Source organism: Sminthopsis crassicaudata, chromosome 4, assembly GCF_048593235.1.
Source record: "Sminthopsis crassicaudata isolate SCR6 chromosome 4, ASM4859323v1, whole genome shotgun sequence".
In the NCBI taxonomy this organism is placed as follows: domain Eukaryota; kingdom Metazoa; phylum Chordata; class Mammalia; order Dasyuromorphia; family Dasyuridae; genus Sminthopsis; species Sminthopsis crassicaudata.
This window is the reverse complement of record NC_133620.1, coordinates 464,052,079-464,077,753: the sequence shown is the minus strand read 5'-3', so window position 1 is coordinate 464,077,753 and position 25,675 is coordinate 464,052,079. Positions and strand designations below refer to the sequence as shown.

General features: G+C 44.5%; 2 protein-coding genes across 3 annotated transcripts in view; one reads left to right on the top strand and one right to left on the bottom strand.

Annotated features, from left to right (window-relative positions):
- Positions 1–15,454, bottom strand: part of STX1A (syntaxin 1A) — a 37,554-nt gene extending 22,100 nt beyond the window's left edge. Inside the window, exon 1 of one of the 2 annotated variants that reach the window (XM_074264073.1) lies at positions 15,352–15,454. In XM_074264073.1, coding sequence (XP_074120174.1) covers positions 15,352–15,381 — 30 coding nt within the window. In that variant the 5' untranslated portion in view covers positions 15,382–15,454. The remainder of the gene's footprint in view (positions 1–15,351) is intronic. The other variant, XM_074264074.1, reaches the window with a different exon arrangement.
- Positions 15,455–15,474: 20 nt separating this feature from the next.
- The window catches only part of LOC141540958 (uncharacterized), a 47,321-nt gene continuing 37,120 nt past the window's right edge, over positions 15,475–25,675 (top strand). Inside the window, exon 1 of the mRNA XM_074264911.1 lies at positions 15,475–15,912. Within this exon, the coding sequence (XP_074121012.1) occupies positions 15,475–15,912 (438 nt within the window). The remainder of the gene's footprint in view (positions 15,913–25,675) is intronic.

Here is a 25,675-nt window from a genome sequence, read left to right as displayed (position 1 = left end):
AGGACTGTGGGAAGGTGGAGCTGAGCTCAAAGAAAAGGTGCTGAGGGATTCCAGAGCGTTTGCTCACACTTTTTTGACCTCCCCCTCAAAACCCCAGGGCTAGGAGTAGTTCATACTGACTTCCTGGATGGGGGAGGACTCCAGAGAAATCAGGAGGCAGTGGGTGTGGTGATATGGTGTAAAGACAGCTGAGATGGGGGCAGCTAGATGGTACAGTGGATAGAGCACCAGCCCTGAAGTCAAGAAGACCTGAGTTCAAATCTGGCCTCAGACACTTAACATTTCCTAGCTGTGTGACCCTAGGCAAGTTGCTTAATCCTAATAGATAGACCCTGAGCAAGTCACTTTAACCCCAATTGCCTCAGCAAAAAAAAATAAAATAAAATAAAAGATAGCTGACTTTGGTGTTAAAGGCATGTTTGAATCCTGACAAGCTACACCATCTTTCTGGGCCTCAATTTTCCCATCTATAAAATGAAATTAGGCTGGATGATCTCTAAGATCCCTAGATTTAGGCTCTAGAGTATCTCTGAGCCTAAAGTCCAATATCGGATCTATGATCCTATGACTAATTCCATTTCCAACGGCCATTCCCCCCCAATGGGGACCTGTCTCTGCTTGCTTGTTTCTCAGTCTTGCTCATTTGAGGTCCTGGTGACAGAAGACACCAGGGAACTATCATTAAACCAATTACAAGCATTTATTAAGAGCTTTCTAGGGGCTAGTCTTCCCAGCCCCTGCCTACTCCACAAGGAGCCACCATCTAGTTGGGGACAGAACATGGAAATCTATCTTTTCCCAATGGATACAAAGCAAATTTGAGAAGGTGCTAGTAGGGCCGGAGTGGGACAGAGAGGCTTCAGCTGGAAGAAAAACTAGAACTGAGTTTTGAAAAAAAGTCCAACTTCAGTTCTAAAAAGGGGGAAACTGAGGCTCAAAGAAGGGCATACAACATATATTGTATTTAACTTATATTTTCACATATTTAACATGTATTGGTCAACCTGCCTTCTGGGGGAAGGGGGAGGGGGAGGAAAAAGTTGGAACAAAAGGTTTGGCAATTATCAATGCTGAAAAATTACCCATGCACATATCTTGTAAATAAAAAGCTATAATAAAAATAAATAAATAAAAGGAGAGATAAAACTAAAAAAAAAAAAAAAAAAAAAAAAAAAAAAAAAAAAAAGCATACAGATGGTTAAGTATCAGAGCTGGGATTTGAATTCAAGTCTTCTGAGTCATTGGAGGAGAAGGTACAAGGGAAGGAAATAAGGATATTATGGAGAAACAGCATCTACTCTTGTCTCCCACTGATCACCAACCTGGGCATCCTAGCTCAGATCTCCCATCCCATATTGGAGTCCTCTCTTTGTTCTGTTAAATCCCTTGCAGTGACAGAAGCCTCAGCCTCTCTACTTCTTCCTAATTGTATGGAGAGGTATCATGGTCTGGGACCAAAAGCTGAGAAGATCTGGGGGGAAGTCCCACCTCTCTCCCGTGCTGGCTGGGCAAAGTTACTTCATCTCTCAGCGCTATAGACCGCTCAGTGAGGTGCTAACCTGCATTGGTAGAGGGCATTGCCTCAGAGGAGACTGCAATGAAATCTCAAGTTCTATTCTTAACCTCTCTCATTTCTGAGGTACATGGAAGTCTGGGATCACACACCTAAGGAGACAGTAATAAAGCAGATGGGAAACCCAACAGGTTTCTTCTCTCTCTCTCTCTCTCTCTCTCTCTCTCTCTCTCTCTCTCTCTCTCTCTCTCTCTCTCTCTGTGTGTGTGTGTCTCTCTCTCTCTCCATCTCTATTTCTCTCTCTCTCTCTCCATCTCTCTGTCTCTCTCTCTCTTTCCATCTCTCTCTCTGTCTCTCTGTCTCTCTCTCTCTCTCTGTCTCTCTGTCTCTCTCTCCCTCTGTTTCTGTCTCTGTCTCTGTCTCTCTGTCTCTCTCTCCCCACCCCACCCCTGGCCATCTCTCTCTTTCCTCAGGGTACTCATGGGCTCAGGACGAGCTCCTAAGAGATGGGGCCATGTTGAGGAAGGAAACTGGATAAAGACTATCTGCAGACAAATAATGGGTCTCCAACTTTGGAGATATTTTGTTTTAAAATTCTTGAATCCTGGAGTTGGAAGGGACCTCGGAGGCTGTTGGGACCCACCTGCACCTCTTCCTGGATCTCCAATAAGTGACAAGCACTTTGGAGACCCCTAGTGAGGCAGACCTCCTCCCTCCCCAGGCAGCTCATTTTCCACTTTGGGCAGCTCTAATCATTAGGAAGTTTTCCCTATATGAAGTCTAAATTTGCTTCCTTGTAACTTCCACCCATTATCCTTAGTCCTGGCCCTTGGGGCCAAGCAGAGAGCATCCCATGACTCTTCCATAAGACAATGGTGCATGTTTGAAAGCAGAAATCTCATCTGTCCTTTCCCCTTCCCCCATTCCACTCCCAGGATAAACATCCCCAGTTCTTTCAATGAAAGGAAGCCGCTTCTCCAGGCCTTTTTCTATTTTGACCACTATGGGCTTCCTAAACACGGCATCCAGGATAGTCAGGAAAACTAACGTTTAGAGAACTGTGGTGAAGGTTACTTTACACTATTATCTCATTTTATCCTTTCATCAACCTTGGGGGGTAGGTACTATTGCTATCCCCATTTTACACAGAAGGAAATTGAGGCAGACAAGCTGTATGACTCATTCAGGAGCATGGAGCTAACAAGTGTCTGAGATAAGATTCCAATCCAGGTCTTCCTGACTCCAAGTCCAGAACTCTAACCACTAAACTACCTAGATACCTCTAGATCTGAATATAATACTCCAGATGTGTTCTGATCAGGGCAAAACAATTCAGCCACCCTATTTTTCAGATGGGAAAACTGAGGCCCAGAGAGGGGAAGTCACTTTCCATAGCAAGACCATAAGTGGAATATACATTGAACTCTATTTGGAGAGGTGATTATGTAGGGTTTAAGCAACATGGAGATGTGAGTCAAGAAACATTTCTTAAACACTTACTGTGTGCCAGGCACTGTGCTGGGGATACAAAAAGAGGCAAAAGACAGTCCCTAATGTCAAGGAATTTTCAATCTAAAAGAGGGAGAATAAAGGGAGAATCCAGAGAGGGTATATTGGGGAGGAAGCAGCAGAATGGAACACCCCATTCTAGACTCTAAAAAGGGGGAACTGGACCATCTTTTCACTCCCATTTGTTTTCTAAATTTGGCTAAAAAGTAGGAGTCAACCCTATTAGATCAGCCTTGGCCAGACCCTGACCACAGGCCACTGATGCAATCATGGAATCCTAGGTCAGGGGCCCTGTTTGGAGGCAGATTTCTTCTCATTCTTCTCTTCTAAAATTCTAGGAACCATCAAGAGTTGGGGGATCACAGCCATGGAGCTCGAGGGTACCCTGCATGCAATAACATGGGATGAAAGGGAAAAAGACAAGGGCATAGGGACCCCTTCACTGCCTTCTTTATTATAGGACCACTCATTTTGATCACTTAGTGAGGGAGCAGATTTATTTTAGGGGCAGTACTAGGTAGGGGCCACCTGAGATCCTCTGTTGAAAACGTGGCATAGAGTTCATTCCTTCAATCATATTAATAAAAATCAGAAGAGTGGGAGGAAAATGGAGCCAAGGGGACCCGGGTTCAAACCTTGCCTCTGACACATCCTGCCTGTGTGATTTGAATTGCTCTTAAGAGTACAAAATGCACCAAAAATGCCGATCTGCTTTGGAAGGAGTTCCTTTACCTTGGAAATTTCTCAGACTTGGAAAAACTCAGTCTAGCCTCTATCTCCTAATAAGAGAGGCTGCATACTTACTAGCTGTTGTGACCACAGGCAAATTCATTAACCTCTCTGAGCCTCAGTTTCTCGATTTGTAAAATTAGGAAAAATTCACCTGTGCCATGAAGTTCCAGATTTGCTAACTCCAAAATATGAAAATATAAATGTCAAATAAGAGCTGAAAGAGATCTTAGAGGCCAGCAAGTCTACCCTCCTTATGCTGGTAAAACACGTTCTCCTGCCTTTTTGCCTTCCCTCATGAAGTGACTTTCTATTCTTTCCCACCAATCATATCAATTATGAAGCACCTAAGCTCATAGGATCCTAGATCTAGAACTGGAAAGGATTTCAAAGGTTGCCCAGCTCAACCCTGCATTTTACTGAAAGGAAAACTGAAACACAAAATCCTTAAATGCCTGTTTAAAATCCAACAGGAATAAGTGGCAAAAAGAGGACAAAAATTCCTATTTTTTGGCTCCAAAATGCACGCCTCTTTTCATTATTTGTGATTGCTCAGCCATTCTGATTCTTTGTGACCTTAATTGAGGTTTTCTTGGCAAAGATACTGAAGGGCTTTGTCACTTCCTTCTCCAGCTTATTTTATAACCCTTCAGATGAGGGTTAAGGCACACAGCTACTAAGAATCCAAGGCTGGATTTGAACTCAGGAATATGAGTCTTCCCGCTTTCAGATCTGGTCCTCTGGGCCCTATAGTGTCACTTAGACTCCATCTTTTTTTTTTTTTTTTTTTTTTTTTTTATCACATCACCTATTTAAAAGATAGAAAGTGTTAAGTGATGGGAATATGAAGACAGTTGTCCTTGTTGTGTTAGAGCTGACCTTATCTTACAATTCCCAGCCATTGGTCAGACTTTGTCCCGATTGGCTGTTCCTAAAATTTTAGGATACACCTCACACTTTGTGGATTACTTATGTGTCATTGTTGCATTTCAGATGTACCTAATTTCATAATTTAAAAAAAATTCTGTTTAAGGTATTTGTTTACATGTCAGAAAATAAGAAAATGTAATTGTTTAATGCTCAGATATATACAAAAAATGTGAATAAATTGATTAAGTCTGGAGAAACGAAGTAAAACAAACAAACAAAAAGAAGTCCCACGGCCTACATCCTCAAGCACCTGTTCAAATTTGACCTTTCATTCAATATTGAGTTGTCTCATCTTGTCTAGGCAGCCTTCGTTGGATGCCCTGGCCATCTCCTTTCTCTGACCTTCACAGTGACTCCTTTAGCCCTTAGCTCTCTACTTCTCTACTATACTTGTGTGTGTGTGTGCACACGCCTCATCTTCCGCCCAGGGCCCTAGTCCCTCAAGGAATTATCCTTATCTCTGGTGGTGATGATGGAAAGTTACTTTTGTGGCAGCTGAATGGCCCGGAAATTTTCTGTCTGGGGAGGTGCCTTGGCTGAGTTCTGATAGAGAACCAGTCTAATTGGCTTTGAGTTGGGGTGAGGAAGAGCTATGATTTCTTCTCCTAAATAAGTGTTTGTTGAAATGCTGAATTTGGAGTTAGAGGACCTAGGTTCAAATCCCAGCTCTTCCTCTTACTTTTCTTGGCTAAATCTTAGCTAAATCACATCTCCTTGTTGACTCCTAGTTTCCTCTTGTGTAAAAAGAGGGGATTGACTGCTACACTCAGAGAAAGAACTCTGGGAAATGAATGTGGATCACAGCATAGCATTTCCTCTTTTTCTATTATTGTTTATTTGCATTTTTGTTTTTCTTCCCAGGTTGTTTTTACTTCTTTCAAAATCTGATCATTCTTGTGCAACAAGATAACTATATAAATATGTATACATATATTGTATTTAACAGATACTTTAACATATTTAACATGTATGGGACTACTGGCCATCTAGGGGAGGGGGTGGAGGGAAGGAGGGGAAAAGTTGAAACAGAAAAGTTGAAAGGTCAATATTGAAAAATTACCTATGCATATGTTTTGTATATTAAAAGCTATAATAAAAAATGTAAAAAAAAAAAAGAGGAGGTTGAAATAGATGACCTTTAAGGTCTGGTCCCACCCTAAGTCTGTAAACATGTACTCCCCTATATTATGGGCTTCTTCTATTGGATAGGATGTACTGATACATGGGGCTGAGCTTCCACTAAACTTAGGGCCCAATGGGAAGCTTTCTTGCCTCACCTGTAAAACAGGAAAGCTAACCTTTGCTCCCAAGTCTCTAGCTGAGGATGGAGCAGGAGGAAGAAAAGGGTGAATAAGAAGGAATTTTGTGACAAAAGAATGAAATTGGGTCCATGGCTGTGGAACACTGAGAGAATGTGCCAGCTCCTTCCCAAAGTGTGACTTTTATAAATAAGCTTCCATCTCCTTCCAAATCTGGCAAAGGAAAAGGGGGTGGCGGAAGAGAGGGAAAAGGAGATGAGCGAACTGCACATCCAACCTTCCTCTGGCTGCTGCATTCAGTGCTTGTCCTCATACAGGAACTTAAGTCCTTCCATTCTCTCTATCCAGAGCAAGTACTTACTTCTGAGAATATGACACTCTCCAGCTCTGAACTGTTTCTAGATCTAGAACTGGGGGATCTGAGCTCACCATGGGATGATAAATTGGAACTAGGAAAGAGCTTGCAGAGCATCATGGGATTAGAGATTTGCAATCATAATCAAAATAATACCTCTTTCTCTGCTGTGTTATATAAATCTATTCCCTTATGGTTCCATTCACCATCCCTGTAACTTTTCAAACTAAAAAATTCTTTTCTAGTCACCACTTCCCTTTGTATGTTATGGATAATCTATTGCTCATTCTTAGCTAGAAAGGACCTTATATGTCATTCAATCCATTTGCCTCAATTTACCAAGGAGAAAACTGAGGTCAAATTAAGTGGCTTGTTCAAGACCAGATAAATGGGAATTTAGGTTGGAGGAAAAACTTGAACTCAGGTCCTTGGGGCTTCAGGGATGGTTTGCCATCCATTAGTGGTGCTAAACTCAAATATAAACAGATGGCTCCTCTGCTATTGACTTAGAAAACCACATATTAACATTATCTATGTCTTGTTGTATTTTTGTTTATTTTGTTCCCAATTACAGTTTAATCTGGCTCAGGGTGCATTGAGTTTTGCAGTTTGACACCTCTGCATTACATCATGCCCTCTTTCTCTCTCTTTTTTTCATTTATAAAACAGGAAGAATATTCATCTCATTACCTTCTTCATAGCAGTATTTCCAGGATAGCGGCTCTAGAAAACTGAAAGGGTTAAATGAGCCAGTAAATTCTTAATATTGTATTACTCACAATACTGAGCATGATCAATAACTACTTATTGATTGATTGACTAAGTAATGGCTGCTGGAGACTGGCTCCTTGTCAGGAGACAAACTACAAGTGGGAGAGTAGAGAGATGGCTCCCGCCTTTGGCCCAGAACCACCGGTCTCTCATTATGATGAAGGATGTAGCCTCTCTCTATCGTGTTTTCTTTTTCAAAGAACTACCACTATTTCTAGTCATTCTTTAATGTATTCATCCATTCATTCAACATTTATTAGCGCACATTATGCATAGCCTCTTATATAACTCGAGGGAGGGAAGTATGGCGGGGATTATTCTCCCTGAGGTATAGTAGTGTGGTTTTATTCATTGATTCCAACTCTTGTCAGAAACACAGCATTGGAAGGGTTGTTAGGGAAAGTTGAATCCAACCCAGAGCCAAAGAAAAATAGCTTCTCTTGAATTCTCCCCAAGAAGTCACCCAGCTTTTGGGCTCAAAGGTCATGAAGGGAACCCCCCCTAGAGTTGCTCATTTCACTTTAGATAGAGCTAATTGTTAGAGAGTTCTTTACATTAGGCCTAAATCCGCTGTCCCCAGTTCTACCTCTTGGGACCAATCAAATATTTCTTCCCTTTGACAATCCTTCAAATACCTAAAGACAGCTCTCACATCCTCCCCCCAAGATTAGTCTTCTCCAGGCTAAACACCCTCATTTCCTACAACGGATTCCCAGGTCATTCACTATCCTGGTAGCTCTCATTTGTATATTCTTCTGCTTAGCTACCTAGAACTGAATGTGGTGATCCAGATGTGGTCTGACCAAGGCAGAATATGAGAGCATCACTTCCCTAGGCCTCCTGAATACTTTGCCTCCTGTGACCAACCATATTAGTTTTATTTTTTTTCCGCCGTTATATCCCTAACTGACTCATACTAAATTTGAAGCCTACTAAAACCCCAATATTTTTCAGATAAACTGCTGCCTAAACCATGTCTTCCTCTTCTTATGGTTGTGACATTGATTTTTTGAATCAAAGGATGAGATTTTACATTTATCACTATAAATTCCATCTTATCAGATTCATCCTGATATGGAGATCTTTTTGGCTTATGTTACTGTAGCCAGCCTGTTAATTAGCTGTCTCATTTTACTTAAGATCATCTGCAGATTTTATAAGTATATTATTTGTGACTATTAATCATTGATGAAAATGTTAACTCGAGAATGGGGCCAAGAACAGATCTCTGTGCCCGTCCAAATTGCTATGGAATGAGTATGCTGAATTCAATTATATGTATCATCATTGGTTAGCTCCTAGATTTCCATCTAGGCTTTTTAAAATTTGGATACACTACATCTAACACTGCTATTCGAAGCATCTAGGCAGTACAATGGATGGAGCTTGAAATAAGGAATAGTTGAATTCAAATCTGTGTCCTGATTAGCTGTGTGACCCTGGGCAAGTCACTTAACCTCAATTGTCTCCAAAAAATTTCAATATAAATGTTAGCTATGTAACAGACCTCCCAATTTATTTATCATGTCCAAAAGAGAAATTAAGCTCATCTGGTATGAACCATTCTTAATTGTAATCATTATTTTCTTTCTTTGTGATCAACATTTTCTTTTCTAAATTCCTTTTATAATAGATTTTGGAATAGGTTAAGAAATCTAAGCCAAGATCACTGACCTATAGTTTATAAACTCCATTTCTTCCCTTTCTTGGAAACCTGAACATCTGCTTTTCTTATGTGGAGGGGTCCTGCTCCTGTTTCCCTAATCATTCAGTGATCAATCCTGGCAAGTTCTTTCAGGGTACTCCCTGAGGATGATGATCTGAACTCATCATAGACAGCTGGTCATTCTTTTCCTATCTTTTTATTTATCTTGGTTTTATCTCTTTATTAATTATTTTCCAGTTCAAAGGTCATTCTGCCTGGCAGAGAAAATGGATGCAATGTAAGAGTTAGCTTTTCTTTGTTCTCTCCTTTGTTGATTATCATCTCTCCAACTACCCTGGTCTAGATTTTCTCTGATCCTTCCCTACTCCAAACTCCTGTTGCTTCTGAGACCCCCCCATTCTAGGGAATAAGCAGAGGATGTTTAACCTCTCTTGTTCACAACAATCCTTCTAATACTTGTAGACAGCTATCATGACTTGCCTTCCCCTTCATTGTGTGCTCATATTTTGTGAAATGGGGAAAAAAACCTACAAAATACCAGATTCGTACGCTCTGGGAGGTCATAATCTTGTGAGGAGATAAGATATACCCACAAACAATTAATTTGTCATGTAAGGCAATCTATACCAATGTTAAATGTGAAGATTGGATAGTAATTGCTGAAGAGGTCATTGTAGAAGAGATCATTGGTCACTGGAAGTAGTCAATGAAGGCTTCAAGGTGGTGGTGGTGGGACTTGAATGGTGAGTGGGATGTGGATTGGTGCATAAAAACAGATCTAGGTCTTTTCTATTGTAGTGAGGTATAATGAAACATAGAGAAGAGCTAATCTCAATTCCAATTGATCAATGATGGACAAAACTTACATTTTATGAATCACAGGTAACAAATTTTGCATCTAGAATCAGAAGGACTTTAGAGGGCATTTAGTTTCCCCCTTGAATTTTACAGATGAGAAAACTGAGGCCCAAAGAAGTTCTCACAAGAAAAGTTTCAGAGCTGGGATTCAAATCCACCTGTAGTTCTGCCTCCCCTAGATCTAGAGCTGGAAGGAACTTCAGAGGCCTCTGAGTCCAGAACCTTGTTTTACAGATTAGGAAATTGTGGCCCACAAAGATTACGAATTTTGTCCAAGACTACAGAAGCAATTTTGAACCCAGATTACGGGCCTCCAAAGTCACCCTCTTCCCACTCTTCAGACAACAGACAGAAAGGTGGCTTGTTCGAGTCACTCAGAAAATTTGAGGCTGGCCAGCTTGGAACCTCAGCCTTTTGGCAGTAGCTACTCAGATGCTCTTTTTCCCAAAATAAGCTGCCATTACTTTTGACCCCCTGGTTCTTGGCTCTTGGCTTCCCAGGCTGAGGATGGCAATACTTGGCATAAACTATTGAGGATGCTGGAAGAAGGCAGGGACTGGAGAAGATTCTGAGTGACCCAAAGGAACTAGAAAGCCAAGATGATAAGTTGGCCAGGGGCTCCTGCCCATAGCCAGGACTCTGGGATCTCAACTCAGGTCTGTGTCCCTTAAATGAGGCCAGGCTTAGGATTCCTGAGTCCACTTAGTAACAGTAAGATAAGGCCAGGGAGAGAGAGAGGTGTTGGTCATGGTAAGCAGCAGGATTTGAGGTTGGAGGGGACTCTCTAATCCAACCCAGAAAGATAGACAGTAAATAGCTGAGCTGAGATCTGAACCTGGGGCCTCTGATTCTAAACCTATTGCTCTTCCCACTGTACTACATTTAGTTATTTTTTGTTGATTTTTATTTATTTTTAAATTAACAAACATTTTCTCCCATTCTGTCTACCTCTGAAAAGAGGGATTATCTGCATATTTTCTATGATTTTGCCAAAACCAAGGATTACACACCAAGAAAATAAAAACATGAGCAAGTGGAGGCTTTCCATGCGAAGATGATGATCCGAGCTCCTGCTCAGACTCCCCCTCTTCCCCTCTCCTAAATCGTTTCTCCAGTAGCAGTGAGGGGCTGCCCTAAAACATTCACCCTCTCTAACCAACAGGGAACACAACATGTAAGGTACAATCATACCAAACAAATCCCTGAATTGTCCTTGTCCAAAAAATATGTCTCATCCTGCCACTTGAATGTCACAATGCCTTCTTTTTAAAAATTTTATCCATTTATTTATGTTGTTATTATTATAGCTTTTTCTTTACAAAATATATGCATGGGCAATTTTTCAGCACTGACAATTGCAAAACCTTTTGTTCCAATTTTTCCCCTCCTTCCCCCCAACCCCTCCTCCAGATGGCAGGTCGACCAATACATCACAATGCCTTCTTAAGGACCCTGGCAAATGATGTAGAACCACTGAGTCAGAGGGAAGCATAGTGGTCACCGAATCCCACCCCCTTGTTTTCATTTTTTGTCCTTGTATACTCATTGTCTAGCATAATGTCTGGCACATAGTAGGTGCTTAATAAATGTCAATTGCTTGCTTAGTTGATTTCACAGAGCTCCTATCTGTCTAGGAGTTAGTAGGTGTGCTTAGGAAGAACAACCAGGGCAGGTTCTAGGTTACCTCTCTCTGTTGACTTCCTTGTATAATCTTGGGCCACTCGCTTAACCTCTGTGCCCCAGTTTCTTCAGTCACAAATAGAGGTTCTTTGTTTTCTCTGACCTATCTATGTCACCCATAGGGACATACAAAATAATGGATGTGAAAGGTATTAGGAGGCGGAGAGTGCAGAACGGATGCCCATCATCTAGCCATTGATTCTGGGGCACAGAGATATAGAGGCTGGTTATTATCATGTCCAAGAATTCTTCCTCTTTACTTCCCCATTGACTTTTCTTTCTCCTCCCCCTCACCGTGTAAGCTGTGTAAGCACAGTCTCTTTCTGTGAAGGGTCGAAGGACTTGCCTAAAAATAAGCCCATTAGACATTTACTCATCCATAAGCTAATGCTGTCTCCCTCCTCTTAGGAATTACCACTCAACAGACAAAGAGGAAACTCCTGGACAACCACAAACCCAGGCTGGGGAAGTATTTAGAGAATTAACAACATAAGAGACCACATCTTTTTCCTCTGGAATCCCAAGCCACTTAGAACAGGCCCCTGGCACAGATAAAAGGCCCAATACTTATACCTTGAGGGCAGCTTCTCCATCCCTTCCCAGACATGGATACTACCATTTAGAGAGGCCTGAGCTGGGCAAGGGCTACCAGAGGGAAGAGCCAGGTTCCTTGACTTTGGGAGCCCTGGATCTGATAGCAGAGAGTCCTTAGTTGGTTTTGGATGAAGGGAGACAAAGTCCTCATAGTCAAAGCTATTGGAGGAGACATATTACTTTGTATTCTCTAGGATCTTGTCAAGACTAGGAATTACACTAAGAAAATAAAAACATGGACAAATGAAGACTTCCTGTGGTTCCTAATAACACTCCCCCTCTTCTCCATCAGCCTGTTTCTCCAGCAGCAGTGATGGACAGCACTGAAACATCCACACTCTTGCCCAATTTCACCTGTTGTCAATAGGGAAGGGTTGGTGAGAGTATCAGGTAAGCCTGTGGTCAAGGATAGGGGATCATTCTATTCCCAGGGTTAAGAGTCAATCTGTAGGGGCAGCTAGGTCGAGCAGTGGATAGAGCACCAGCCTTGAATTCAGGAGGACTCGAATTCAAATCTGGTCTCAGACACTTCACACTTCCTAGCTATGTGACCCTGGGCAAGTCACTTAACCCCAGCCTCAAGAAAAAAAAAATCAGTCTCTGCCCTGGGTTTAATGGGGGTTCTGGCGTTAGGGGTTAATCTGTGGCTTAGACTATGGCTTAGTCTATAGATTGGGTCAGAGATATGGTTTCTAAGATATCAGGATTCATTTTTTCTTTACCATCAGGATAGGACTTTAATAGGATATTCTATGAGAAGCTATTCCCAAAGCCAATGTCAAACTGAAGGATAAAGAGCTCCACTTCTCCCTAAATCCTCGTCTTTCAGAGTTGAGAGTACAATCTTCTAGCCACGAGCTTCCCTCTGGCCTGAACTGGTATTAAGCAGAGTGATACTCCGAAGGTACCGTGGAGGAGGGGAAGCACTTAGACTCTCAAATCAGTACAAATAAAATCTCTTTGGACACAGAAAAATGAATGTCTCCAACTTGGTTCATGATTCCAAGCTGCAAGCTAGCAGCCTCTGAAAGAAAGGGGGATGGAAGCAATAGAGCTGGAAACCAATTACAGCAGAAGCCTGAATCCTCAACAATGCCTTCTGGTCTGGTTTCCTGGGCATGAGTCTACCTCGGAAGGGTGAAGGCTTCCTGTCCTAATTATGGCTTCAAGGGCTTGAAATCGGGAGTGGCAATACATGCATGATGACTCCCATACCATATTTCAGTACAGAGTTCTAACTGCCAGAGACAGATGAACAGAGCAGTTTCATTATTCTGGATTTATGTGAAAGGGCTACAGTTGAAGTTGGTTTATGGCTAGGATCCCTTCCCTGAAATCCCAAATTCAGAGAAATTGAGTCCCGTCTAACCCCCATATTCAGGCAAGTCATTCAACACAATGTGAACAGACATTACTATGGGAATAGACATTCCTTTCTACATTTCTTTGGTATCCCCAGAACATCCATTTCTGTCTTCCTTCCTCCTTTTCTCTCTCCTTCCTTCCCTCCCTCCCTTCCTCCCTCCATATCTCTCTCTCTCTCTCTCTCTCTCTCTCTCTCTCTCTCTCTCTCTCTCTCTCTCTCTCTCTCTCTCTCTCTGTCTCTCTCTCTCTCTGTCTCTCTCTCTGTCTCTGTCTCTCTGTCTGTCTCTCTCTCTCTGTCTCTCTCTGTCTCTCTCTCTCTCTGTCTCTCTCTCTCTCTGTTTCTCTCTCTCTCTCTCTCTCTCTCTCTCTCTCTCTCTCTCTGTCTCTCTCTCTCTGTCTCTGTCTCTGTCTCTCTCTGTCTCTGTCTCTCTCTGTCTCTGTCTCTCTCTGTCTCTCTCTCTCTCTCTCTCTCTCTCTCTCTGTCTCTCTCTCTCTCTCTCACACACACACACACACACACACACACACACACACGGTTACTAACATTTCAAAGAAATGAACAAAAAGGCCAAAAGGCCGGAGGAGGAGAAAACAAGGGGTACAATTAACCAGGCCCTGGATAATGGGGCAGCGGGTGATTATTCCTCCAATGTGCTTCAGGTGCACACCTCCCTGACTGTCCCTGCTCTAGAGCTTTGGGCACTTGGGGTTGCTCTGAAGGCTGAAGCCCTGACTTAGTCATCCTTTTATTTTCCAGGGCCTGGCACACAGTAGGCATGCCATAAATATTTGCCAAATTGAATTAGGGACTCGAAGGGCTGCACTCTGGAAAATTTCCCAACCACCAAAGCTTTTTCTTCCACCCTCTTCTGGTTTCGAGAAGCCTTGGAATAGGGCAAGATGTCACTATGTGGACAAATGTCCTAGGAAACCTCGGAGCCCCAGAAACAGCTTGAAAATCAGATTGAATTTGGGGAAAAAAAGAAAAAAGAGTCTGCCCAGGGACAATGAAATAAGACTAACGTTAGCACAGAGGAGGCAAGCTTGGCCAGGTGGTTGTCCCTGTCCCCTATTAATGGCAGCGATGAGGGAATCTCTCCTTCCTCTTCCCTCCACCCCCTCAGGATGGGGCCTGCTCAAAAGAAGGCTCAAGACCCCAGGCACTGCTGCGGGAGAGGAGAGGCTGTGGGGACGGTGACAGCCGGGGGTGGTGGGGCGGAGAGGCCGTATAATCGCTAAGCAGAAGTAGGGGGAGGTCCCAGGAGCACACGATGGTGGGAGGTGACGCCGGGGAAGACAGTAAGGGACGAGCCCCGACCCTTCACTGCAAGGGGGCGAGAATCCAATTTCTCACGGAAGGCAGGCAGAGGATGTGAGGGGGAAGGAAGCAGAGCCACAAGTGTCTCAGCCCGAGCGAGAGCCAAGCCGAAGGGAACGGAAGCCAGGGGTCCGCGAGGAGGGGGTCTGCACCCCCGATGTTTCCCTCCCTCTTCTCTTTTAACGATGCAAAGTAGCAAGGCCGATGCGGGAGTCCAGGCGGCCCCCGCCCCCTCAATGCAGGGCCAGCCGGTCCCTCCAGCCAGCCCCGTTTCCGGAGCTCGCCCGGGCCGGCCGCGTACAGCTGCCCTCCCCCAGGCCCGGAGAGCCCAGTGTGGTCCTCCCTTCTCCCAGTCCCTCCCCTCCCCAGCCCCAGAGGGCAGCACCTCGGACAGCTCCGGGAGCCTGAACTCGGCAGGGAAGTGGGGGGAGAGGAAGGCTCGAGGAGAACACCCCTCTGTAGGCAATCTAAGAAGACGGGGCGCCCTCGGAGTCGGGGGGCTGGAGTCCTAGGCGTCACCCCCAGAATCCTCGCCCCGCAATAAAAGGGGGAAAGAAAAGTTTCTTCGGGCCTCTAGGGAGGTTGAGGCAGCCCCCCCCGGTTCGAGGGTCACTGGGGAGCGAAGAGCAAAGGCTCGGGAAGGTCCGCAGGGGCCGGGGGGCTCCCCTCCGGGGGAAAGGTAGGGGGGGCGCGCCCGCCCTCGGAGCTCCCGCCCTGGGCGTGTCCCGCAGCGGAGCCCCGGCGGCCGGGCTTCTGCGTTCCGCCCCGTCCGGGCCGAGGAGCCGGGCTCGGGAGCGGACTCACCGTGCGGAGCTCCTGGGTCCGGTCCTTCATGCTCCCGGCAGTGGAGGCGGCAGCTTCGGCGGCAGGGGCGGCAGCGGCGGCGGCAGCGGTGGCGGCGGCTCCAGCCGTCTGGGCTTCGTTCGCATGCGCGACCGCGGCCCTGCAGATGCGCAGCGCCTCCCCCGGCCCCGCCCCGGCCCCCGGGACCCTCTCTCGGGGACCCAGGCCCCGAGCACCCCGCCCCGGCCCCGCCCCTCCCGGGAGCGGCCCGGCGCTCGGCCCGCCCACGCCCCCTCCCAGAGCCTCGCTCCCGGGAATCCCCGCCCGGCACTCCCTCGGCGGGGCCCCTGCGCCGGGGGCTCCAGCCTAGCTCCCACCCCTTGTTTGGCCGGCCTCGACCCCGCCCCATCGCCTGTTCCGTCCCCCTGCCCCCGCCCAGCAGCCTGGGACCCAGCTCACTTTAGTCGGGTTGCCTCACTTTCCCCTTATTCAGGTGCTCCCCGTCCCGCGGACCCCACCCCGCCCCCTCCCCTTTCCTACGCCCTGACCCACCAGACAGGACGCAGGACCGGCCTCCGCCTGGTACGGGGCTGGCTCCCGGGAAGGGCTGCTCGGGGCTGACTTTTTCGTAGAATGCCAGCTGGGCTCCACATGGCCTTACTTGGACGTCTCCGAACCTCAGTTTCCCCAGCTGTAAAACTCAGTGACGCTTTCGATGACTCTACAGGTCCTTTCTGGGTTTAGCTCCCATGATTCCTCCCTTCCCGGCCACGTTTCCTTCTCCGGGCTGCCCTGGTCCCGGGTTAGCATGGAGCCCCCATCCCAGCCGTGAGGCTGCCCCGGTGCCGGAGACATTTTGGACCAGCCCCGGGGTCTTCGAGAGCTCCAGCAATCCGTCTATTTCTCGAGAAAGCACTGCGGGACAGACATTCGAGGGTTGAAAGGCTCTGTCCGCAGGACCAGCTCTGCCCCTTTCCCTGCTTACGGAATGGAGGCAAGACCATCTGTTTTCAGGGCCAGCTCCTCACTCAGGCCTTCCCCTCCCCAGGGGCGCGGCCTTTTAGCTTTGCTCTCTGGACCCATTCTCGACTTCAAGACCCAAAGACATGTATTCCCTGTCCAAATGGCCTCCCTCTCCCGGGACAGACAAGGTGTTGCTCTGGCTCTGTGCCCCTTCCCTGTATCCCTACGTGTCCGGCCCTGGCTCTCTTCCCAGAGGCCGATGGCAGCCTTGGGGCCGTGCCCATTTTTCTCATCCTCCCTCTAAACCCTGGCATGAGGCACACAAAGACTTCTCGTCATTTATTGAAGCAGAGGGGCACCTTAAAACAGTCCAGCACATGGGGCATTCTGGCCCTTCTCCGTCCCACCCTCCATTTCCCTGCCCAGCATCGCCAGGGCAGACAGAGAAGAGTGGGTACCTACTTCCTGCCCTCCTAGAAATCTTCTGGTCAGAGAAGGATGTGGCCTTTACCCAAGAGATCCTCCCATCTAATGGGGGTAGACAAATGATCAATAGACTTTAGAACCAAACAGATGAATACTCCACACAAAATATGTGTGCGGTATTGGAGGGAAGTAAGTCTTTCCTGCTGCATCTCGTGGACTAGATGTGGCCTAGCGGATAGGAAATTCAGGTGGCCCAGAAATGGTCAACCCCAAAGAGCAGCCGGACAGAGAACCAGGCCTGGAGCCCCAAAGACCTAGTTGGGTTCAAATTCTTCCTCAGACCCTTAAGCAGCTGTGTAGTTACTATTGTTATTATTGCAATTTTATTAATGACTGATTCTTCATGACCCCATCAGCGGTTTTCTTGGCAAAGACACTGGAATGATTGCCTTCTTTATTTCATTTTTACAGATGAGGAAATGGAGGCAAACAGGATTAAGTGACTTGTTCAGGATCACACAGCTCGTATCTGAGGCTGGATTTGAACTCAGATCATCTTGGCTAAAGGTTCAGTGCTCTATCCATTGTGCCACCTAAGCTGTGTAACTCTGGGTAAATCATTTAACTTCTCAGCCTCAGCTTCTTCATCTGTAAAAAATGGATATGATAAAAAGCAGGTTCGGAGATGTCTAGGTAATTTGCTCAAGGTCATGTGGATTCCAGGTCAGGTGAACCCCAGCTGGCCTAGTCATTTTAGATCTTTTTGAAGCCTGGCTCTGTCATTCCTTTTGCTAGCTAAGCTTCCCAGTTTGATGTTTCCCATAAGTTCTGATTAGCATATCATCTATTCCTTTATTCAAGTGAAAATGCTGAGCAGCATAAAATCAAGCAGAGCTCTTAGAGGGACTCCCCTAGAGACTTTCTTCCAATGTGGAAGTTAACAAATAGTTAATAATAAATAATCTCTCCAATGTGCTTAATAATAGCAATCGTTGATAATAATATTTATTAATTAAATTAATAATAGAGCATTAACAATAGCTCACATCTATAAGGCATGTTAAGCTTTGCGGACCATATGGTCCGCAAAGCTTAACATGCCTTATAGACGTGAGCTATTGTTAGACCAGAGCTTCTCAAACTGTGTAAGTTGAGACCTCAAATGGGAAAACATAATAGAATGCGGGGATCGTGAAGTTATGATTTATTATCACTAAATGTTTGATTTATATTTCTATTTTACATACCTATGTATCCGGGGTCATGTAAAAATTTCTTGGACAAAAAGGGCTCTAGAGTGGAAACAGTTTAAGAAGTCCTAGAGTAGGACTCTAGATCCAATCTAGAGATTGAAATTGGAGATTAAATTAATTGGGATAAATGAAAAAATTTTAGTTAGTTTCAAAAGATCAGTTTTCCAAGTTCAAGATGAAGGAGGCAAGACTTGACAGCAGTTTGTTTGAAAACTAGAGAGCAAGCTCAATATAAGTTAATAGTGCCCCAGGACAGCCATGTAAGCGAACATTGTTTTATTATTTTTATTATTTATTATTAGGGGAGACCTAATACACAGGACCAGAGAGATCAGTGTTCTATTATGCTTTGACATTGGCAGGTGCTGAATTGTAGTCTTGGATTCACTTTTAGATGCTGGGTTTGAAAGACATTGGAAGCAGGGATGTCCAATGGAGGGAAACCCCTGGAGATCATGCCCCATGAGGACTCATTGAAAGGGCTGGGACATTTAGTCTGAAAAAAGAGATTTGGGGAGATGTGATAATGGCTTCCCAGTGTTTGAGAGGCTGCCATGTGTATGGGAATTTGGTTATTTTGTTCATTTCTAGAAGGTAGAATGAGAAACAATGGATGAAATGGCAGAAAGGCAAAGTTGGGTTCATGGGAAGAACTTTCTAAGAGTTAGTGCTACTTTATCCCAAAATGAGATAAACTGTCTGGGGCAGGGTTGGGAGGGGAAGGGATGGTGTGGGAGGTTGAGACCTTATTGGAGATCTTCTAAGAAGCTGGGGGTCAGATTGTCTTGAATGTTGCTGGACTCTTCTTCAGATTGGCCTTGGACTGACTACCCTTAGACGTGTCCTGTTTGTGTGGCAGGATAATTAGGAAGATTTCTTGGAGGAGGTGACCTCTGTTTCCTGGGCTTAGAGGAGATAAAAGGGCATGGCTTAGGGGAAAGGTGTGTGTGTGTGTGTGTGTGTGTGTGTGTGTGTGTGTGTGTGTGAGTTTGCCCAAGAACTTCCCTTTGATCATGTGGGTGCCATACCTTCAGGCATGATCTTTGACTCTATGTGGTTCCCTTTCTCTATCCTGTACACCGATATTTTATGAGAAAAGAAGAAAACTGCTTCTAAAGGTTATTCAGCAGCTGAGAGAGAAACTCCCTGTGGTGTGTTATTTGCAACAAAGCTATCACCTGGCAAACTGGCCATGCTCATTTTCTGGGCCCTTGTAGGGAACCTGGAGCTGAGCCTAGGGATTCCCAAGCCTGGGAAAAGATAGTATTTCTGATCTCCTCAGCGCTGATCCCTATTCCTACACCCCAATTCCTGGTACTTATCCCTCATCCTTTCTTCCCTCTGTCCTGAAGTTGAAGCTATTTTAAATTTCATTCCATCAAGCAACCAAGAATTTAGGCAAATCCTTATCCATCTTTTCACAATTCTGGACTTAGCCCAACTAGTCTGGCTGATTGTTATCCACATGATATTTCTAATTACCAAAATTCAAGGTGTCTGAAGTTAAATGTGTTCTTTCTTATTCTTATTGCATAAAAAAAGCAAAACTCAAACCTTCTGTCTTTTCCATTTTATCTGATCAGACACCAGACTAAACCATGCCAGAAACCATCCCATCCAGTCTCACAATCATCTGCCTCAGCTTTCCAACTTTTGCTCTTGGCTCTTAATTACATTAAGAGGACCACTGCTTCTGGAAATGGCATGTTAACCCACACATCATCTCTGTCACTCTAGATTAAAGCAGCTTTCCCTGGCCATCAGTACCTTTTATGAGTTGTTTCCTAAAAATATTAGCTTTTTAAAGGTAAAGACACTCATTTTTATAATTGTATTCTTTAGCTGGCACATGGTAAGTGCTTAATAAATGCTCATTCATTCATTTGTTCACTAGCTAAGCTTCCTTGTTTATCAATATTAGTTATGGAATGGTACTATCTCAGAGCTGGAAGAAGCCATATATGTCACCTTGGGCCTGGACAAGAATCCTTTCTTTCATATACCTTCCATATATCTGGACTTGCAGATCTCCAGTAGGTCAGAACCGTTGCCTCCTCCCTGGGAAGCTACTTTTGGAAAGCTTTCGTTGTAAAGTTTTTCCCCTTCCATCAAAGCCAAAATCTGACTCAGATTTCCACCTATTACTCATTCATTCTGCAAACATTCATTAAGTGCTCACTATGTCCAAAGATTCTCACTCTTCCTTATTATGATCACACGTATATCACTACTAAGTAGATTATCAACTCCTTGGCTGCAGGGACGGTATTTAATGATAATTTGTATAAAACACAGGGACTTCATATCATCGGATCATAGATTTAGAGCTGAAGGGACCTCAGAGAGCTTTTTGAAGCTAAAGGAAGCAGATTGCTCAAGATAACATGGGCAGTGAGTGCTAGAAATCAGACTTGGACCCAAATTTTCTGTCCCCAGAGTCAGTTTTCTTTCCATTTTACCACACTTCACATAATAGATGTCTACATATTTGGTGATTGATGAATGACTTTTCCTTTGGGCAATAGGGAGCCCTTGTAAGTTCTTGAGTAAAAAGTAACCTGATAAAAATAGCATTTTAGGAAGATTTACTTGACTTTGATACATTGGACAGATTAATAAGGGCAGATATTATTAGCAGCATCAGAATCCTGCTGCAATAATTCAAGATGATTTCCTATTTACTTACACTTCTCTCTGTCTCTCTCTGTCTCTGTCTCTCTCTGTCTCTCTCTGTCTCTCTCTCTCTCTCTCTCTCTGTCTCTGTCTCTGTCTCTGTCTCTCTCTCTCTCTCTCTCTCTCTCTCTCTCTCTCTGTCTATCCTGTGTCTCTGTCTCTCTCTCTGTCTTTCTCTCTTTCTTTCTGTCTCTGTCTTCTCTTTTTCTCCTTCCTTCCTTCTGTCTCTCCATCCCATTCTTCTTGGTTCTGCTCTCCAGGGTCTAATCCTTCTCCCATAGAATTGTTTAAATCCTCAGAGATGGTCATCAGATATCCCCTAAATCTTCTCTCCTCCAGGCAAGACTCCTTTGATCTATCCTTCTTTAGAGTTTCTCCAAACCATCATATTTTATGGTTGCCCACTTCTAGATGATCAGCTTGTCAATATCCCATATGTCAAAATTGGGGGCTTAGAACTGAACACAATGTTCCAACTGGTCTGGCCACATCAGAGCACAGCAGAGATTTAACCTCTTCTCTTTTTGGAAAGTGACTATTTCTAGTTTCTAGAAGGATATTCTAGACATCTTAAGGTTTAATAGCTTAAAACTTAACTAAAACATTTGGAATACTCTGTAGATATCTCTCTCTTGTGTGTAAATTGTTTACATATTGTGTCCTTTAGGACAAGGACTGGTTATTACTTTTCTTTTGGCCTGGGGGTGGGGGGTAATCTCCAGAATTTAGCATAGTGCCTGGCACAGAGTAAGCACTTAATAACTGCTTATTGCCTGGTTGACTGAATGAGGTAATGAGGGTTTGGTCTCTATTGATTGAAGTAGAAATGGAAAGGAGAGGACAGATGTGAGAGATATTCCCAAGAAAGCCTCCACCAGACTTCAGGATTGATTATCTATGGAAGGCAGGAAAGAGAGATGACTCCTAGAATTTGAGCCTGCCTAACTGGTCAATAATGTGTCAGGACAGTCAAAAAGGTCAGCACTATACTAGGAGGCATTGGAAAGTCTAGTTTCCAGGAAAAGAGGAGGTTAAATCTCTGCTGTGCTCTGCTTTGGCCAGTGTTCAGTTCCAGGTCCCCAGTTCTGACATTTAAAATCGACAGGTCGAGCTTTCATAAGTGGGTAACGATGTTAAGAGATTGGGAGAAACTCTAAAAGGAGGATAAATCAAAGGAGCCTTGTCTAGAGTTGAGAACATTTAGGTGATCTCTCCTGGCTATCTTCTCAATTTGAAGCAGTTCTATGGAAGGATTAGAGTCTGAAGAGCAGAGTCAAAAATAATGGGGAAAAGTTGCAAAACAAACAAACAAAAAGAAAACAAAACAAAACATAATTAGGCTCATGGACAGGGCAAATTTCTTAACAAATAGGAGTGTCCAAAATTGGATAAAACTGGTTTTCTGGAGAGGTGCTTAAGAGAGAACCTCTTAGTAGTCTTTGAGCAAAGGATGGACTATCACTTGTTGAGTATGTAACAGTGGGGGTTCCCTTCAAGTATGAGTTGGCCTAAATGGGTGATGATATATCTTACAATTCTGAAACTGTAATTCTGGGTTTGATTTCACTGGACATATTGAAGTAGACAGTGGGTGGCCCCTTTGTGGGAATACTGTAGGGGATTCATTGCAGGAGCTGAGGAAAGTAGAGAACAAAATCCTCTTCTTTAGATCGGTAATCTTAACCTTCTGCAATCTTGTTGCAATCTTAACTTCCATTTCTGCTCTATACTAACTGCCTATTCCAGTCAGACCGTTCAGTCCACCCTCCACCTATGCAAATTATACTTCTCTTTTGAGATCAATTGGATCCCCATCTTTTCCGGGTACCCATAAAAAAGTATTTTGCCTCACCAAGCCAATCCATTTTCTATATTCCCTCAATCTTATGCCCTGGGGCCAACTTGATCACTTGTTCAATCCTTGCACGAGGGATGTTCTCACCTTTGAGTCAGTGTGTAATGTTTGAAGCGTGTTGAATTTAGAACCAGAGAACCTGGTTTCCAATGCCAACTTTGGAACTTACTCTGTGGGTGATGTTGGGCACTTCACTTCCCCAGGATCCACTTTCTTCCTGGGTAAAACAAAGGGGTTGGATTAGCTGACCTCAGAGACTCCTTGCCAGTCTAAACGGGTGATCCTGTGCTTTACCCATTAGGCAGTTTTGTGGAATGGCAGGAGTGACTGTTTCAAGTCTATCTCCTGAGTGAGTACAGATGTGAGTCTGGTCTTTGGAAGACGGCCAGCCTTTCCTTCTGAAATTTCCTCTCCTTAGCATGTTATCTTACAGATATCTGCATTTGTTCCTATTGTCTCTCCCAGGAATGGAACAGCCTTGAGGGAAGTGGCCATTTCTGCTTTTTCCTTGTAACTTAACACTGAGCTTGCTATTTAATAATTTGTTTAACGACAAATAGAAGGATTTTTTAAATGCTTAAATGTATTGATGATGTAGACTTTTGAGCTTACTCTTTCTTTATCATGACAAAATCCAACTGGCTACAATCACACATAACCAAGTCTCAGACTATCCTGTTTGTATAGAGTGATTGTAAGACTGGAACTCTTTATCAGCCTCCAGTGTTTATCCCCCCAATCTCTTGGCATCTTTAAACAACCTTTGAGAAACCAACTAACATATCCATAGACAGGTCAGGGACCTGGTCAGCCAAGTCCTTTCCATCTGTATAGAGTGATTGTAAGACTGGAACTCTTTATCAGCTTCCAGTGTCTATCCCTCCAATCTCTGGGCATCTTTAAACAACCTTTGAGAAACCGACTAACATATCTATAGACAGGTCAGGGACCTGGTCAGCCAAGTCCTTTCCATCTGGTTCGTTCTTGATCCTTCCCTTTGAACTACCAAATTCTTCCCTGATACTTCCCCTCTTCCCTTGAGAAACCTCCAAGATTGTGGTTCCTCTATAAAAGACGTGCTCATGATGAAGATCTTTGCTAAGTTCTTTTCAGGACTAATCCCTCTATGAGGTCCTCTCCTTCCCTCATAGCATCTTTCCTTTAATGGCGTCTTTCTCCTGACTCTGGCTAACTCTGGTCAGTTTGCTAAACTCCTCTATGGATTTAACCTGTTAGTCAATGGCATAGTCAGAGCTCATGGTATATTTTTTTTATTGGATTCTTCCAAACTCCCATCCTTGGTAACCCCATTGCTCTGCTAAATCTATCCCCACTATTTGCCACTCCTGGTATCTATCTTACTTCTTCATTTGGTCCGTAGCCTCTTCTCCTAAATAAATGGGCCTTTCGGAAAGAGAATGACCATGGTGAGTTTGTCACATGTTTATCTCGAGCTAGGAATTGCTACCTTGACCTCCTTATTAAGTGCTAGGGTTACAAATTCAAAGAATGAAATAATCCCGACAAAGAACATGCATCAATATTAACAGAATCGATTCGAGCCCGGATAGTTTGGGAAGGAGGGCGGCCCTCCCAGGGCAGATCAACAGAGGGTTCATATAGAACAGGGCTTCTTCACCTTTCTCCACCTGCGACCCTATTTTGGCCACAGAAATTTTTAGGGGACCCCGGGGGTGTAGTACATAAAATAGACATACAAAGCAAACATTTACCTATAATAAATCATAATTTCACAGCCCACACATTCAGGGACGAGACTCCAAATGGGATAGAGAACCACAGTTTATGAAGCTGGGAAGAAGGTGCTTGAAACTGAGGAAGGGGACTTTTAAGAGGTGAAAATAAGGAGAGAAAGCTGTCCAGATATTATTAGTCGACTGATTGAATAACTGGAAGTCAGAAGACCTGGGTTTTAATTTCAGATCTGCCAGTCACTGGCAGATTAGGTGACCCTGGGTCAGTCAATTTTCCTCTCTGAGTTTCAGATTTCTTCTCTGTAAAATGAGGATGCTAAATTAGAGTGTTCTCCGAGGTCTCTTCTAGCTCTGTACCAGATCGGCAGCTCCGGCCCTGAGGGGAGGTTCTCAGTGGCAGAGAGTACCTCACAGTGGCTTGTTTTGCTGGCTAAAATCTGATCAGCAGGTTTCAGAGCTGGAATTAGCTTTTATTTCACCCCCTTCTCGGGAGACTTCCCAGCAGCTGCTTCCAGAAGGAAAAGGACAGATCTGGGCAGAGAATCAATCATCCCGAGGGCACCCTCCCTCTCAAGCCCCACTCCCCTTAGTCTCGAGTCCCATTCATCTTGGCTTCCTCTAATTGGAAGTACAAGGCGCTGGAGGAGGAGGAGTGCTGAAACAGCTTCTTGAGGGTCATGGGGCTGGGTAATACAGCGCTCCTGCCTTTCTCCTAGGAGGCAAGAGCACAAATAGCAAACAGCCAGTTGATTAACCCTTGGACTCCTGCATTTTCAACCAGATCCCTTGGGGAGAGGTCAGGGCAGAGTGAAGGACGATGGGGTGAGAAAGCAGCGGCCTGTGAATTAGGGATACTTAACCTGGACAGATGATAAGGGAATCCATGGTCTTGGAGGAGAAAAACACACACACACACACACACACACACACACACACACACACACACAGAGCTTTATTTTTCAGGCTCTAAACTGAAATCTAGCATTTCCTTTCATTATTTAAAAACATTCTTCTGAGAAGGGGGGGAACCAGATTGCCAAAGGAGTAGGAGGCACAAAGATGAAGAATCCTTGTTCTTGGGGGACCTGGCAGCTCCTACACATCCCCCTCCACCAGAGACCCAGTCCCCAGCCCAACTTCTCTCTTCCCTCCCCCATTCCCTAGCCTGTTATCCCTTCCCTCCCCCATTCCCCAGCCCAATTTATCCCTTCCCTCCCCCAGTCCCTAACCCAATTTATCTATCCCCTCCCCCGCTAGCTCCATCCCCAGCTTCTCAAGGGCTATTTTCTCACTCCCAGATAGGGATGAATGTATCAACTCCTTAGAAAGAAATAATTTCCTGGAAAACTTGCAGGGAAAGGTTGCCTTGACTGTTACATCACTTCTTCCGGGGGCCTAGCCGTGATTCCCTCTAGTCTCTTGGATACAGTACAATCTCTCGAACCTGAGGTTAGAAAACC